General features: G+C 55.8%; 1 protein-coding gene across 1 annotated transcript in view; it reads left to right on the top strand.

Annotated features, from left to right (window-relative positions):
* SND1 (staphylococcal nuclease and tudor domain containing 1) overlaps window positions 1–17348 on the top strand; it is a 242458-nt gene that overhangs the window by 78048 nt on the left and 147062 nt on the right. The window contains exon 11 of the mRNA XM_048499490.1: window positions 6152–6241. Coding sequence (XP_048355447.1) covers window positions 6152–6241 — 90 coding nt within the window. The remainder of the gene's footprint in view (window positions 1–6151; window positions 6242–17348) is intronic.

Consider the following 17348-nt stretch of genomic DNA (forward strand, 5'->3'; position numbering starts at 1 on the left):
GGCAGTCATAGGAGTGAAGGTGGGCAGACAGCTTCTGCCTGCGGTCTTCCTTTCCTTCGTCAGGTGCCCCAAAGTCTCACGAGGGTCCGCGAGGAGGGATTTGGGATGGGCAGGCCCTGGGGCAGTGTTGGGACAGGCCTGACAAATGTGCTTCATCACATCACCTTGGCAGCCTCCCAGGGCCTCTTCTTCCCATGGGGCTGTTCCATCTGCAAGTGTGGCGTAGCGGTTAAGAGCAGGTTCTCTAATCTGGAGAGCTGAGTTTGATTCCCCGCTCCTCCGCTTGAGCAGCGGACTCTTATCTGCTGAACTGGGTTTGTTTCCCCACTCCTACATTCCTGCTGGGTGACCTTGGGTGCAGGGTCACGGTTCTTTCCGAATGGACCCTCTCAGCCCCACTGACCTCACAAGGTGTCTGATGTGGGGAGACTGTAAACTGCCGTGAGTCTCCTTTCCAGGGAGAAAGGTGGGATATAAGTCCAGACTCCTCTTCTCCTTCTCACTCAGAGGGCTTGCCTTCTGGGAGCTATGGAGCTTTTTCAGAAAGGGGGGGGGAGAGGAAGTGCCCCCTGCCCCAAATTCCTCCTGGTGGTGAGTGTGGGCCAGCTGTTTCCAGAAGCGCAGCAGCGCAGGGCTCCCCACTTGCCTGGGCCAGAATGGAGTGAGTCTCCCGGCTGTTGCGTTGATGGCGGATGTTTATTGTCAAGCCTCAAATTCTTGGGCGACTTCCCAGATTGCTGCCTTGTGTGATGCGCCCCCCCCCCCCCCATGAAATATCATTTATGCCGGCTAGCAAAACGGTATTTAATGGCAGTTGGCGGGGAAGAGTTTAAGGGCAATATGTGTTGGACACTTAAGCGTTTCTATTATCTGTCTCCTGGCACAGATCATTGAGCTTCGCCTTGTTCTGGGGTCTACAAAAGCCGCATTTTCTGTAAGCGTCCGGGAAGACGGCTGCTTTTCCACCCCCTGACCCTTCCCTTTGCTGAGCTCTGCCCATCTTTCAAGCATTCATTGCACTTCGGGAACTCTTTGGAGACAAATACTGATGGGGAAGCCTGAAGCGGGGGCGGGGGGTGGGTGGGGGGGAAGCCAGCGGTTGTGGTCTCCGGCGGCTGCAAGGGCTGAACTCGTAATTGAAAGCTGTAGAGTCCGGATGGCTCCGCTGGGCATTCCTCGCTGTGTTCTGCTGGATCTGGCCAATTCTTGGAGCTGCGTAAGATGTCCCCGGCTCCCTTCCAGCAGGAGCTTTTTATAGCTACCGAAGCTTGGCTTGAGGGGACGCCGTGGGGGCGGGGGTGGATTCAGAGGTGTGAATTTAATTGTGGAAGCCTGGGAGAAGTTTGTGCTCATTCCTGGCCAGGGACTGGAGAGGAGGGCCTCCACAGACAGCGCCTGCCTCAGGGAGCATCTCGGGAATCCCACCTTTCCCTCTGCCTGCAGGCCGGGATTGATTTTTCTACTAATGCTCCTACTCTGGCTTGAAGAGGGCGGGGACTGGTGGATTCGATGGTAGTTTCAGGGGGGAGCTGTGGTGGTCTGCAGCAGATGGTCAGGTTTGAGTCTGGTAGGACGTCAGAAACCAGCAAGATTTTCAGGGTGTGAGCTTTGGAGAATCAGCTTTGACCCTCGAAAGCTGATGCTCCCAACACTTTGTTGATCTCGAAGGTGATCCTAGAGTCCTGTGGTGGCGAACGTTTGGCACTCCAGATGTTATGGACTCCAATTCCCATCAGCCCCTGCCAGCATGACCACTGTCCTAGACTCAGATCTGGAGGGGGTGATGTTGAAGGCTTTTGTGGCTCGAATCCCCCGTGGTGGGTTTCCCAGGCTGCATGGCAGCTGTGTTCTGGTTGTTTTAGCTCCTAATGGTTTGCTCACATTTGGGGCTGGCAAATCAGTCCACACTGTGCCACAGGAAGGAATGCATCTTATTGTGCCTCTAAGATGCCAGCCACAGCTGCAGGTAAAACATTAGCAACTGAAACCGAAACTGGGCCGCACCACCCAGAAAACCACAGCAGCCGTTTGGACTGGTTGCTGGAGGGTACACCAAAGAAGGGGTATTTGGCTGACCCTTTCAACTGCGGGCTCAAGAAAGGACTTGGTGAGGCTCCCCATAATCGATGTGTTGTCAAAGGCTTTCATGGCCGGATTCAACTGGTCCTGGTGGGCTTTCCGGGCTGTGTGGCCGTGGTCTGGTGGATCTTGTTCCTAACATTCCGCCTGCATCTGTGGCCGGCAACTTCAGAGGTGTATCACAGAGGGAAGTCTGTTACACGCTGTGTCCAGTGAGAAGGGAATGTTTAGGGTGGGGAACCATGGACAATATATACCCCAAACCATGGACAATATATACCGCTCAGAGGACCAGAACCATGGCTGGGTTCGGCCCGGGCGCCTTCCGACATCTGGTGTTGGCTCGGGAAGGAGAAGAGAGCCGCCTCTGCCCTGCTCTGCCGCCTCCAGGGAAGGGGGAATTTAGCTGGTTTTTAAGCACAGCCGGCAGCACCGCATGGATTTGGGGGATAAAATATGTGCCGCCGTGATTTAAGCCGTGGGGCTCTGCGGCAGCCGGTAAGCCAAGGAGATGCGCGTCTTGAGGGGAAACCTTCTTGCCTTCCAACCGCATAACTCAGATGGGCTCAGGAGCGCCGGATATTTATGGTTGTGTTTGACGAGGGCTGTGACATCCCGCTATAAATTCTTCTGGCACCTGCTAAATAATACAACCGCCGGCCTCCTCCCTGCTTCCCTTCCACTGCCAGACGGTGCCAGGAGGAGGGGAGAGAACTAGGGGGGGGGAGGAGGAGGAGGAGGAGGAGGAGGAAGGGGCCGCTGGAAGCACTTCCTTGCCCCAGGCTGAGCCCTCGGCTGGGAGTGGCTGACCTGAGGGCTTTCTCAGTTTTTGTCTTTGGGAAAACGAAGGAGCACTGGAGCGTGTGTGTGTCTGTGTGTCTGTGTGGTGATGGTGGTGAATCCTTCCTTGGAATCCTGCTGCAGGGCCAAGTCCTCTTCCTCTTCCTCCTCCTCCTCCTCCTCCTCCTCCTCCTCCTCCTCCTCCTCCTCCTCCTCCTCCTCCTGGGCCAGCTTGACTCCGGAGTGGCCTCTGGGGGTGCTGTGGGCACCCGCCCTCACCTCTGGACCCGATCCGTGACAGGGGCCTGAGGAGAGTGGGGGAGGTGTCTGTTCCCCGCCCCCCCCCCCCCGCAGCTTCCCTGGTTTGCCTGAGCTGCCAGAGAAGGGCCCGGCCCCATGGCTCAGCTTCGGGTGGGAGCCAAAGGGTGAGCTCTGCAGCCCTCCTGTTGCTTTCTGGGCGGGGGGGGGGGGGCGGCTTTCTTCTGTTTGCCCCTCCCCTACGCCATGGCCCCCTCCTGGAAGCAGCCTCATGCAGAAGCTGTGCTAAGGCGCCACCCCCCCCCCCGCCTGTTTCCCTGGGCCAGGCCATCCTGCTTTGCATCCCCCCTCCCCTTCCTTGGCCAGGGGGCTCTCCAGGTGTCTCTTCTGCCGCTGGGGGGCAGCTGGAGTGGCCGGCCGGCCTGCCTGCCTGCCTGGAAGTCCAGCATCCTCCTGATCCTGACGGGTGGGGGAGGAGAACTCCTCAGTGTGGGAGGCAGCGCACTGTGCCTGTGCTGTCCGGGGAGAGCCGTGGGGCCAGCAGAGGCGTCAGGGAGAGGAGGGTACCCAGACGTCTACCCAAACAGCATAGATGGCCCAGGAAACCCTGGAGTTGCTCTGCTCTGTTAAAGCAGAGATGGAAAGCAGTGGGTTCAAATGAGCCAAAGGGGCGGGGGGGTCTCTGCCTATTTTGGTGCACAGAGAAATCTCTTTGTAACTTACCTGAAGAAGAAGAAGAGTTTAGCTTTATATCCCCCCTTTCTCTCCTGCAGGAGACCCAAAGGGGCTGACGATCTCCTTGCCCTTCCCCCCTCACAACAAACACCCTGTGAGGTGGATGGGGCTGAGAGAGCTCCGAGAAGCTGTGACTAGCCCAAGGTCACCCAGCTGGCGTGTGTGGGAGTGCCCAGGCTAATCTGAATTCCCCAGAGAAGCCTCCACAGCTCAGGCGGCAGAGCTGGGAATCAAACCCGGTTCCTCCAGATTAGACACACGAGCTCTTAACCTCCTACGCCACTGCTGCTCCTGAAGAGGAGCAGAGCCCACTGAAGACTGGAGGGGGCGGGCGGGAAGGACTGCTTAATTATTATTTTTTAACACTGCCTCCCAGCTGACTTGGGTGCACGAGGGTGCTTGGCCCCACCCTCCTCCTCCCCTCATTATTTAGCCCCACTTAGCATCGTTTTAGTCGGATTTACTGCTGTTCATCAGACGCCTTCTCCTGCCGATTGTCTCGACCTGCCCTGGGCTCACTAGATGTCTCTGGGTATGGACTGTCATTGATTGGAGCGCTCCGAGCAGCAGAATCCCGCTGAGGCTCTGTGGGAGAGGCGGACTAGGAATACCACCATGGGCGAGGGTCTCTCTTGCAGGGCCGGTGCTTTGTGGGTCTGCTCCTGCTTGGGTTGAGCATCGTGGGCAGCGTCCTGTGTGTGGCACTGTGGCGTCCTTTGCATGTGGATGGTTTTGTCCACTCAGACGATGCAGTTGGGAACGGTGGCTGTAACGCTACGGAGGGCAACGTCCCACCAAGCGTGGCCATTTCCCACACTGCAGCTCCTCTTACGAGGCGCATGCCTTGGTTCCCCTTCCCGCCCTCTGTGTCCTTTTCAGGTATCAACACCTGTTGGGGTCTTGGAGCTCCCTTTTGGCTTCCGGTCTTGTTCTACCAGCGCTGAAGTGCACAGTGGTGGAGAGACCCCGCATTTGCAGCCCCCGAGGCACAGAACTGCCTCAGCGCGTGGCAGCCTGCTCGGGACTCCTGGCCATTGCTTGGTCCCGGCCGGGCTGCTTGGGGGGATCAGTGGCCTCTGCCTTTGGTGGCCACGAGAGTCGGGGGGAGATCCAGCGGGCAGGCAAGGGGGGCAGAAGTTTGCCTGCTGTCAGCTAAAGATCTGGCCCCTTCCTTGTTTGCCCCACGGCCCCTTTCCCCATCGGTCCCTCCCGGCAGAGCCTGGGTTGCGTCTGAGCATCTTGTGCTCCTGCGTTGCTCATCTTCACAGCCCTTCCTCTTCCTGATCTTGTGCTGCTCAAGCTTTTACTTCAGCCTCTTTCACCATCGCTCTCTTCACAGGTTTTTTTTAAAGGCACCATAAATATTTTTAAGTGTCTAGGCTGGGTTGGCGGTCCATCGTGACATCGTGGTTACGAGCGAGTGCATTCTAATCTGAAGAACCGGGTTTGATTCTCTGCTCTTTCACTTGGGCTGTGGTGGTGGCTTATCTGGTGAACCAGAATTAGCTTGTGCACTCCAACACTTGCCAGCTGGGTGACCTTGGGCTAGTCACAGTTCTCTCAGAACTCTCTCAGCCCCACCCACCTCACAGGGGGGAGGGAGGGAAAGGAGGTTGTCAGCCCCTTTGAGTCTCCTTACAGGAGGTAAAGGGGGGAATATAAACCCAAACCCCTCCTTCTCCTTCTCTTTGTCCTCCTCCTTCCTCTTCCTCCACCGTCTCAGTGAGGTCTTCACCCTGCACTAGGTTGAGTTTGAAAGATCTGGAGGAGGCTGAGCAGGCTTCTTACGAAGAAGGCGCAGGAAGAGACCCGTGAAGAGCTGAAACGGAGCGATGGCTCTAGAGCAAAGCCTAGATGCAGTGGTGGCGAACCTTTGGCACTCCAGATGTTATGGACTACAGTTCCCATCAGCCCCTGGGAATTGATGGGAATTGTAGTCCATAATATCTGGAGTGCCAAAGGTTCGCCACCACAGGCCTAGAGCCTTAAACATGCGGCTGCCGGAGGCGTCCATCAGTGGTGGACATGGGGCAGACGGGCCGCTCCGCGCGGCTGCATCCTGCCCCTTGGCTGTTCCCTCCTCTCAGCAGCTCTGCTCATGGAAAGGGGCTGGGAAGGCTGGTGGGGGGACAGACGGGCTGGGCCGGGGGCTTCTCCCATGGTGTTGAAGTGGGCAGCCCTACAGTGATGTGCTCTGGGGGCGAAGGGCTCTCTGGCTTTCCCACAGTTCCCTCCTCTTGAACCCAGCCCACGTGGAAGTCAGGCTGCCGATTGATCCTCTCTGCTTTCCCTCTCCTAGGACAAGAACCGGAAGCTCCGCCCTCTCTACGACATCCCTTACATGTTTGAGGCCCGCGAGTTCTTGCGCAAGAAACTCATTGGGAAGAAGGTGAGTGGCTCTCTTGTATGGCTCACGGAGGGGTGGCCGGGAGCTCTTGGGGCGCTGCGTTCCAGGTCACAGTGTGCTGAGCAGCCCTGCGTTCTGCTGCCCGCTCTCCTTCACAGTTGGGTGGACCAGCCTGAGAGCGCCTGTGAGAGCATCTCTCTGATGCGTGTCACGTGGGCCCACCGGAGCCCCCGAGCCCCCCTGCAGCTGCCTTCTCTGACTCTGCCCCCCGGGTCCCTCGAGGCCAGGGCTTGCTGCTGTCGCCAGGCCACGGCCCTCCAGGGCCTTCGTTTCCCCTCCCCTCCGACGTGACCCTTTGTCGGCTGTGGAGGCTGCCGATCGAGTCCGGGGCTTTCCGCCCGCTGAACAGATGCTCTCCCGTTGAGCCGTAGCCGTTCCCCGATGCAGACGTTCAGTCTCTCTGGGCTGCTGCTCAGCGTGGCTGTGGCCGTTGCGTGGCTCCCTCCTCGCAGCCAGGTTGTGGCTCCCTGGTGGAGCGTCTGCTCTGCACGAAGAGCAGGCCCAGGCCCTGACATGAAGAACCGGCTCAGTCCCACTCCAGCAAAAGTGAGGGTGGGTGGGGGAGGGAAGAGGACCCGGGAGAGGTGCTGCCGGCCAGAGACCAGACTGGCCTTGAGAGATGGGCGGCCTGACACGCGGGAAGGCACCTCTTAGTGTGTGTGTGTCAGTGTCTGCGTGAGCGTGACGCTCCTGCAGCTCTGCAGTGGGGAGTTGGGGCCGCTGGGATTAGGCTGGCTGCCTGGTGGGCGGGGAGAAGAGGGCTGCCCACGGGGCATTTCCCCAAGAAGGGCCCCGGACAACTGGCGGCTGAGGAAAGGGGCCGGGGGGCCAGGGGTGCTTCTGCGCCTGCCCTGCCTGTCCACAGGAGGGGGACTGCTTGGGAGGCCCTGGGAGACTTTGCAAGCAACCCGTGTCATTCAGCTGTGCTGTGGGGGTGGGTGTCGGGGCTGCCAATGCCGGGGGTCGGCGGTCGGGTGTGGTGGTCAGCAGGCTCTGGCCCAATTCCGCAGTCATGCCGGGGAAGCTCGGAAGGGGGCTGGTGAGAGAGATGGAGTGAAGCTTGTTGACGTCCTCCATTCCAAATGGAGCCAAGGAAGCCTGAGTGGGTTGGGGTGGGGGGAAGAACCCCCCAAAGGACCTAGTTCAGTGGTGGCGAACCTATGGCACTCCAGATGTTCATGGACTACAATTCCCAATTGGCCATGCTGGCAGGGGCTGATGGGAATTGTAGTCCATGAACATCTGGAGTGCCATAGGTTCGCCACCACGGACCTAGTTGAATGGGGGAGTGATCCGCCATAGGAGATTCTGCCTGATGATGTGCTTGGATCCTTACGGAGGAGGGGTCTGTTGCAGGCTATCCTGAGAGGGGGGCAGGGGGGCTTTTCAGATGCTGGGGGGGGGCTGGCTCTAGGGGTCCTTCTTGGATGCTGAGCAGCTGGCTGGGCCGCCACATGTCCTCACGCAGCCCTTGCGCAAAAATGCGGGACGCTCGCCTGATGTCTCTGGAGGTGTCTGGGGCGGGTGGGGGGGGGGGGCGCTTCTCCGCCTGGCAGAGTTCTTTGCTTCTCTTGCAGAAGAAGTGGATTAAAATACACACATTGTTCCATTTGCATAATCTTTGTTAAGTCCCCTGATTACACTTTTCTAGGTCAGAATTCAAATGTCTTTTTAGCATTGAATAGATGCAGCCTGCTGGAGAGGAACTCCGGGGTGATTGGCAGTCCAGGGCTCAGGATCAGGACCGTGGCTTTGCCAGCAGAAGGCATCAGGGAGGCTCCTCCGGAGGAGGAACGGGGGGGAGGCTACTCAGTGTCAGGGCTTCTTCTGCAGAGGGCAACCAGTCACGCCATCCTGCTCCTCTTCAGGGGTGTGTGTGTGTGTGGTGTGTATGTTCTGCCAGGGCTGGGGGAGCTCGCGCAGCGCAGGACAGCCGGCCCCTCCACAAGAGGCCTCTCTTCCTGCCGTCTGAACCGTGGCTTGTGGTGGGTGCTCCTTGCCAGGTATGCCGTCCCCGTCCCCCGGGAGCAGAGCCAGAGGAAGGCCCAGTGTTCCCTGTTTTGGAGGCGGGGGGGGGGGGCTGTTTTGGAAGCCACTACCCTGCAGAGGCAGCCGGGGGCAGCCTGCTCTCCCGAGCCTTTGATGCCACAGCGCTTGCTTTCTAAATATTTCCTTTGTCAGCACTGCATTTTTCACTTCCGATTAATTTGATTGAGTTAAGCGATGAAAAAGTCCTCTACGCGAACGATCAAACGGCCCCCGGAGGCTGGAGCTGCCTTCGGATTGGAAAGGACGAGCGGAGCTGCCGCGGTCTGTCCGCCCTGTGCTGTCGCCATCGATCGGGCCTGCCAGCTCCTCTTCCGCTCCCAGTTAATGCCTCCTGGTCTGGAGAGGGGGTCAGGCGGTTGTGGCGGTGGCGGCCTCAGAGAGCTGCTGTCCTCTGGGAGGCCGTGTTGGCAGGCCCCTCGGGGTGCCAGGCGTTTCCCCCGGCTCTGCCTCTCGCCTGCTCCTGCGCTTCCCTGGATCCTTGCCACTCTCTGTCCCCTGCATCAGTCTGAATGTGTGTGTGTGCGCATATAAATAGGACAGAGAATGCTGCCAGGCTCTCCCAGGCGAGTGGCCGTAATGCTGAGCCTCTCCAGCCGAAGTCAGCAGCTCCACCCCCCCCCACCCCCACCCCTGCAGCCCCACTTGGAGCCCGGCTGAAAGGCAGAAGGCCTGGAGTTGTTCTGCTACCCCTGAAAGGGCAGGTGAGGGGCTGGCTGAGAACGGGCCGCATCGTTCTCCTCCGGTTACGGTTCTTCAAGTGATGGATGGACACTCTCCACTCTCAGCGGCTGAGAACAGCCACGCTGACTCAGGGTGCCACTTACAGTGGATGTCAGGGATGCATTAATGTCCTGCGGATCTGGATCAGTCAGTGGGCAGGGACTTTTGTTTAGGAGACATTTATTAAAAATGGAGGAGGACGGACCCCACGTTCTGCTAAGAGCTCGGAGGCCCCTGAAGTGTCTCCGCAAGGCCTCCAAAAGCCTTTTTCTGAAATAACCCCAGCGCTGTATCTTACGTGCCGACCTCTCTGCTGCTCAGACTTGGCTGAACAAAGGTGGCTGCCGGGGAATTCAGATTAGCCTGGGCATTCCCACACACGCCAGCTGGGTGACCTTGGGCTAGTCACAGCTTCTCAGAGCTCTCTCAGCCCCACCCACCTCACAGGGTGTTTGTTGTGAGGGGGGAAGGGCAAGGAGATTGTCAGCCCCTTTGAGTCTCCTGCAGGAGAGAAAGGGGGGATATAAATCCAAATTCTTCCTCCTCCTCATCGTCATCATCGGTTGACAGCAGATACCGTTCCTCTTGCCTGGAGCGCTGTAGCCAGTGGCTGCCCTGTGCCTTTCTGCTGGGGGTGTGGAAGCAGCATTCATGCTGATAGGCGCTTCCAGCCGTGTCCGCGAACCAAAAGGGGGCCAACCCTCAGCAGCCCCTGGCGCTTCCGAGCATCCCCGGCGGTCCCAGGACTCACTGAATTGGGGGCACTGAACCCCAGAAGGCTTTTCATCCCCAAGGGGGCACAATTCGATTTCCAAACTGCTCGGGCACCCAGCGACTCCAGTGGCATTTCCAGCACTGCTCCACAGCTTCCTTAAAACTTGCCTAGCTAACCCCTGTACCACTGGTGACTGTCATGAGAACAGTTCTTGTAAATAGTAGTGAATGCCACGGGGTTTCCGAGAGCCAGCGTGGTGAATTGGTTAAGAGCAGGTGGATTCTAATCGGGAGAACCAGGTTTGATTCCCCACTCCTCCACCTGAGTGGCAGAGGTGTATTTGGTGAAACAGATGTGTTTCCGCACTCCTGCTGAGTGACCTTGGGCTAGTCACAGTTCCCTACAAACTCTCAGCCCCACCTACCTCATAAGGCCGTGGTGGCGAACCTTTGGCACTCCAGATGTTATGTACTACAATTCCCATCAGCCCCTGCCAGCATGGCCAATTGGCCATGCTGGCAGGGGCTGATGGGAATTGTAGTCCATAACATCTGGAGTGCCAAAGGTTCGCCACCACTGTCATAAAGGGGTCTGTTGTGGGGAGAGGAAGGGAGAGGAGCTTGTAAGCCCCTTTGAGTCTCCTTACAGGAGAGAAAGGTGGGGTATAAATGTTCTTCAGTAGCAACAGTACAGCTGAAATCCACAGAAGGTCTGATGAAATGGGACCAATTATGTGGTCAGAGAAGAGCCCCAAAGTGCCTTATCTGGGAAGTGGGGCCACAAGGAGGGAATAGTGACTGGGAAGGCCAATGGTCTTGGCTGGAATGACGGCACCAGGCCTAGACTGAGAGCTCTCTGGTGGTCTCCCAGCTCTGGTCCAGAAGGTCAGTGTTGCTAGGAGGTCAGGATCGAGGGGATGACCTGGAGGGAGAGCCCTGAAGGGTTCACCTGGACTCCGAAGCAGGGTAGAGCTCACCTTCTGTGCACAACACTCTGCGCCTCATAAGAACATAAGAACAAACCAGCTGGATCAGACCAGAGTCCATCTAGTCCAGCTCTCTGCTACTCGCAGTGGCCCACCAGGTGCCTTTGGGAGCTCACCTGCAGGAGGTGAAAGCAATGGCCTTCTGCGGCTTCTGCTGCTCCCGAGCACCTGGTCTGCTAAGGCATTTGCAATCTGAGATCAAGGAGGATCAAGATTGGGTACATCGACTTCTCCTCCATAAATCTGTCCAAGCCCTTTTTAAAGCTATCCAGGTTAGTGGCCATCACCACCTCCTGTGGCAGCATATTCCAAACACCAATCACACGTTGCGTGAAGAAGTGTTTCCTTTTATGAGTCCTAATTCTTCCCCCCAGCATTTTCAATGAATGCCCCCTGGTTCTAGTATTGTGAGAAAGAGAGAAACATTTCTCTCTGTCCACATTTTCTACCCCATGCATCATTTTATAGACTTCAATCCTATCCCCCCTCAGACGTCTCCTCTCCAAACTGAAGAGTCCCAAACGCTGCAGCCTCTCCTCATAAGGAAGGTGCTCCAGTCCCTCAATCATCCTCGTTGCCCTTCTCTGCACTTTTTCTATCTCTTCGATACCCTCCTGGGTATAGCAGCCAGTGCTCCTGTTTCTCGTGCCCAGAAGAGGTCAGCTGAGCTTTTGGCCAGGGCTGCCGAGAAAGGTCTCATCTGGGCCCCTTCAGGCTCAGAAGGAAGCAAGCCAGGAGAGGCACATTTGGCCATAGACCAGAGGACACCCATTTAATTCTTCTGGGACTTGTTGTGTGCAAAGTGCCAAGCAGGGCCTTCTCCTGCAGTGAGCCCCGTTAAACCCGCTGGTTCCTGGAGGGTCGGGTGTGTCCCTGCTTGCTTGCCGGAGCACAAAGAGACAACTCTTGAAAATGCGTTGTGTGAAGTGGGGGGGCTGAAGGATGTGTCCGGATGGGTGCAGGGCTCCCCTCCCCTCGTTGCCAGTCCTGCGGATGAGTGGCACCAGGGGGCGTTCTACTGCTGCGGGAGGGAGGGAAATGCCTGAATGGAGAGGGCTGACCTCCGCACTTGATTGATGACCCCGTGGCTGTTAATTTGGGCATCTTGGCTCAGCTCCCACTGGGCTAATTGCTCCGGCTACCTTTGGCAGAGGGACGCAGCGGCCGCTTCTGCTGTGCCCCGTTGCCCGGGGGCTGCTTCCTGGACGCATCCCAAGGCAGCCGTGGCTGAGTGCAGAGAGGAGGAGGCCAGCTGAGGGATGGCTTCTCCTTTGCCCAGGACTGGAGGTGTTTCCAGTCGTAGCTGGCTGGTGGCTTGAGCTCCGCTCTGAAGCCATATGCCATCCTGCGGGGCCTTGGGGGTGGGTCTGCAGAGGGAGTCATCACTATGGGGGTGGATGTGGGGGGGGGGGTCACCGGCGGTGCTTATCCAGGGCACGGTCAGTTCAGAGTCTCTTGTTCCAGACACTCCAGACCAAGCGGCAGGTTTTCTCTGCACCCCTGCCCAGCCAGCAGAACGCTCTCCTTGAGAGGGGTGAATGAAGGCCAGAGGTGAGGTGGGGCCACCTGCCTTTCCCTTATGTGCCCGCCCTCCCTTCCATCGGCCAGGCCAGATCACAGGTGTCTTCTGCGGTGTGTGTGTGTTCCTGTCCTTTGTACTGGATAATGTCTTCACTTGCAATAGGCGAGTCAGACTGTTTTATTCCAGCTGTCATTTGGTGGAGCATCAACTGTTCCAGCAGATTTGGCCGCATGCTTTTCACTTTTCGCGCTTTCAGTCGTTCTCATAATCTGGGTCTGGGTTTTCACAGTGGCCCCTTGCTCTGTGACGTCTGGCTCCCTTTGGCATCCTGGTGTTGTCTTGGGTCTGTGTGGGGAGTGTGGATGGGGTTTCTTTGGTGTTGTGGTGGGTTTTCCTGGCTGTGTGGCCGTGGTCTGGTGGATCTTGTTCCTAACGTTTCGCCCGCATCTGTGACTGGCACCTTCAGAGGTGTAGCACAGAGGAAAGTCTGTTGCACACTGTGTCCAGTGAGAAGGGACTGTTCTCAGTTACAAAGCCACATCGGACACACAACGCATTATGTTAAAGACTCAGCCCACTTCATCGAAAAAAACAGCAATCTCCATCTCAACCCTAGTGACGGACTTACCAGCCTTGATGTTGTCTCACTGTTCACCAAAGTTCCAGTGAAAGACACACTCGCACTCATCAGCCGGATTTTTCCAAACGACATCACAGCTTTGTTTCAACACTGCCTAACAATCAGCTACTTCCAATGGGACAATGATTACTATGAGCAGACAGATGGGGGGGGGGCATGGGAAGCCCCCTCAGCCCTGTGATAGCCAATTTTTACATGGAACATTTCGAGAAACAAGCCCTCGAAACAGCACCCAGAAAACCCACAACTTGGTTCCGATTTGTGGATGACACTTTGACAATCTGGAGCCATGGCGAGGAAGAACTGCTGAATTTTCTGGACCACCTTAACAGCATCCACCCAAACATCCAATTTACCATGGAAACTGAAAAAGAAGGAAAACTGCCTTCTTTAGATGTCTTGGTCTTTCGCAAACCCCGTCATCAATGGGGCCACAGAGTATACAGAAAACCTACACACACAGCCCGGTATCTACATAAAAACTCCAACCAGCACCCTTAACAAAAAAAGGGATATAATCAAAACTTTGACAGATCGTGCAAAACAAATTTGTGAACCTCACCTCCTCCCTGATAAAATCAATCATCTAGACTGGGCTCTGCAGGCTAACGGCTATTCCACCACAGAAATCAGAAGAGCTTTAAGAGAAACCCAGAGGACTGAGGAAAAACAGTCCCCCACAGGAAAAATATTTCTACCATACCGCAAGGGAATCACTGATCAAATAGGGAAACTGATGAAAAAGCATAACCTACAAACAATCTTCAAACTTACCAGAAAAATACAGCAGATGCTACGCTCAGCAAAGGACGAGAGAGACCCCCTCACTTCTGCAGGAGTCTATCGCATGCCCTGCAGCTGTGGGAAGGTCTACATTGGAACTACAAAACGCAGCATTCGGACCATTAAGGAACGAAGAGTTACTGTCAAACTAACCATCCTGAAAAATCTGCAGTAGCAGAATATGCTCTAAACAAAACTGGACATAACATTCTATTTGAAAACACTGAAATTCTGGATATCTCAGAAAGTTACCATGTCAGACAAGACAGGGAGGCCGTTGAAATCCATAAACACCATAAATGGCCTGGAAGTAGGGGTGGGTTGCGTGGTGGCCAAGTTTGCAGATGATACCAAATTATGTAGGGTGGTGAGAACCGCAAAGGATTGCGCAAGAGCTCCAAGCGGACCTTGATAAATTAGGTGAGTGGGCTAAGAAATGGCAAGTGCAGTTCAATGTAGCAAAATGTAAAGTGATTCACATAGGGGCAAAAAATCCAAACTTCACATACACGCTACAGGGGTCAGTGCTATCAGTCACAGACCAGGAAAGGGATTTGGACGTGTTAGTGGATAGTTCCATGCGAAGTCAACTCAATGCATGGCAGCTGTGAAAAAGGCAAACTCTATGCTGGGGATAATTAGGAAAGGAGTTGATAATAAAACTGCAAAGATTGTCATGCCCTTATATAAAGCCGTGGTGCACTCGCGCTTGGAGTACTGTGGTTCAGTTTCTGGTAAGCCACATCTCAAAAAAGGATATCGAAGAGATAGAAAAAAGTGCAGAGAAGGGCAATATGAGGGATGATTGAGGACTGGAGCACACTTCCCTTATGAGGGAGAATGGCTGCAGCTGCTTGGAGACTCTTTAGTTTTGGAGAGAGGTCTGAGGTCACGGGGGGATATGATTGAAGTCTATAAAATTATGCATGGGGTAGAAAATGTTGACAGAGAGACATTTTTCTCTCCTTCTCACAATACTAGAACCAGGGGGCATCCATTGAAGATGCTGGGGGGAAGAATTAGGACTCATAAAAGGAAACACTTCTTCACGCAACGTGTGATTGGTGTTTGGAATATGCTGCCACAAGAGGTGGTGATGGCCACTAACCTGGATAACTTTAAAAGGGGCTTGGACAGATTTATGGAGGAGAAGTCAATCTTTGGCTCCCAATCTTGATCCTCCTTGATGTGAGATTGCAAATGCCTTAGCAGACCAGGTGCTCGGGAGCAACAGCTGCAGAAGGCCATTGCTTTCACCTCCTGCAGGTGAGCTCCCAAAGGCACTTGGTGGGCCACTGCGAGTAGCAGAGAGCTGGACTAGATGGACTCTGGTCTGATCCAGCAGGCTCTTTCTTATGTTCTTAAAACTTCAACAAGAAGGAAGAGACTCTGAGAATTAACAAAACTTGGTAATTAAAAACACCAGAATCAAAGGCCAAGGGCATACTAGGTTCATGGACAATAGACTCCACCCAGACAAGGGGTTTGCATGCACTAAGACTGTTGCTGCTGGGAATGCAAATGTGAATCACTCCCTGGACTGAAACCCCCCACCCCCCCCATACAATACTAACAATCATACCTTTGCATAGCAAGTTCCACCCAAACACTTACTGGTTGGTTCCCCACCCTGGGACATGGACAATATATACCCCACTAAAACATTCCCTTCTCACTGGACACAGTGTATAACAGACTTCCCTCTGTGATACACCTCTGAAGATGCCAGCCACAAATGCAGGCAAAATGTTAGGAACAAGATCCACCAGACCACGGCCACGCAGCCCCCCGGAAAACCCACCAGAACTAGTTGTATCTGGCCATGAAAGCCTTTCTTTGGTGCGTTCAGTAAGTCCACTGTCCTGGGCTGCTGGTCCAGTTGGCTTATTTTTCTGGGCTCTCAGTGAGTGCCCAGAGATTCTTCCCGGCTTCCAGGACGGGCTTGCAACATGCTCTTCTCCCCTCATCCCCTCTGCTGTTACTTCTAGGCATCTGTATTCTGGTTTTCCTAGAGTAGCCGGTGGGGAGAGACGATCCAGGCCCGCTTGTTTGAGCTCTTCCTGGATGGAATTGCCCACCGGGCTTTCTGGCTGTGCTGCTTACCGAATTCCAACAGGGGAGACCCATCATATCGCGAGTCCTGTTGGAGCCTACTCTCTTACCCCTTCGCGTGGTGCTGCTGTTCATTCTTCCGCTGGCTGCTGCCTGCTTCTCCGGAGACTGTGTTGTGGTGAGGAATCACCTGCTGCAAAGGATGGCAAACCCCCCTGCTCAGCCAACCCTCCTGCTTCTTGTCCAGGAAATCAGCAAGCCAGCTACCGCATACACGTTTCTTGCTGGGGTGGGTGTGGGGGGGGGAGGTGGGGAGCTGACCGTGGTCCTGAGATGGCTGGCCCCAGCCGCGGTCCCAGCCCCTTCCACAGGTGGGCCTTCTGGGCCTCTCTGTCCCCACAGGCTTGCCCTGCCCTTGCCTTCAGTGGGCAGCTCGCGGCCTTCCTTTCTGGAGAGGCAGTTCTTGTGGCCGATGGGCCTCCTGCCACTCTAGCTCGACTGGGGCGGAGGACCCTGTTGCTTGAGATCCGGTGGTCAATGTACGGTGGGCCTTTGCCCACCAGCCGCTCTGTCCCCAAGTCCTGCCAAGTGGTAGCGGACTCTCCGAGGATGGTGTCCAGACGGAGATGCTCAGGTACCTCCAGGACCGGATGCCACTCAGGGACTTGCAGCTCTGCACAGAAGAACAGAGACCCCCCCCAGGTTCCCCGGAGCCTGCTGACAGAGAGGTCTGATCTTTGCTTCTGGCCGAGCTGTGAGGAAAGAAAACATCTTGAGCCTCCTCAGCTGACGGAGCTCTTCTGGCCCCGGGGGCTGGGGTCGGAGGAGAAATACCTCTCTGCGTCTGAGGCTCTGGGGAGCTGCTGGGGGTCAGTGCAGGCTCGCTGGCTTCCCTTCTGCCCCCTCCTGTTCTGGTAGGATCGTGTGGTCGGGGGGTCGGATGGAATGTTTAGTTTTAAATTGGCCCACACTGGATTGGAGTTCTAAGTACGTCATCATGTATGTCCTGTACATTCCTTTATTGATATAATTGTTGGGAGCCACTCTGGGTCTGCTCTGTTAGGGAGAGTGGGACTCAAATCCCATACATGCATGCATGCCTACCTACGTACAGGTTCTTGTCCCTTTGGGCTTCTGGAATGACCACTTCCTAAATTCAGTGACGTCCTCTTGCATTTCTCTTTGGATATACTAGGTCCTTTGAACTCCTTGTAGGTGAGAGTTGGGCGCCCGGTGTCCTTTCAGTGCCTCTTGCCTTTTGTTTCTTCACGGGCAACAGGAAGAGCTCCCCGCTGTGAGTTCAGGGCGACCCTTTGCTCTGCCGGTGTGGGCTGAGGGGTCTGTTCCGCGACCCCTCTTGTCATTCCAGAGGCCCCTCCCTTCTTGCCTCTTTCCATTCGGAGCCATTTGGACACCTGCCGCAGGTGAGCGCGGCCCCTGGCCTGCTGCGCGGAGAAGGAAGAGACAGCTTGGCAGATGTTTCCCCGCCTGCCACCCTGGCTTGCGACTGTGCGTGTCTTTTGCAGAGGAGAAAAGGCCGCAAGGAAGCAAGTTAGTTGTCTGTCCGATACGGTTAGCGAGCGATGAGTCCTCTGCAGGGCCTGAGGAGAGCTTTATGATCTG

Source organism: Sphaerodactylus townsendi, linkage group LG06 (genome assembly GCF_021028975.2).
Source record: "Sphaerodactylus townsendi isolate TG3544 linkage group LG06, MPM_Stown_v2.3, whole genome shotgun sequence".
Lineage (NCBI taxonomy): Eukaryota > Metazoa > Chordata > Lepidosauria > Squamata > Sphaerodactylidae > Sphaerodactylus > Sphaerodactylus townsendi.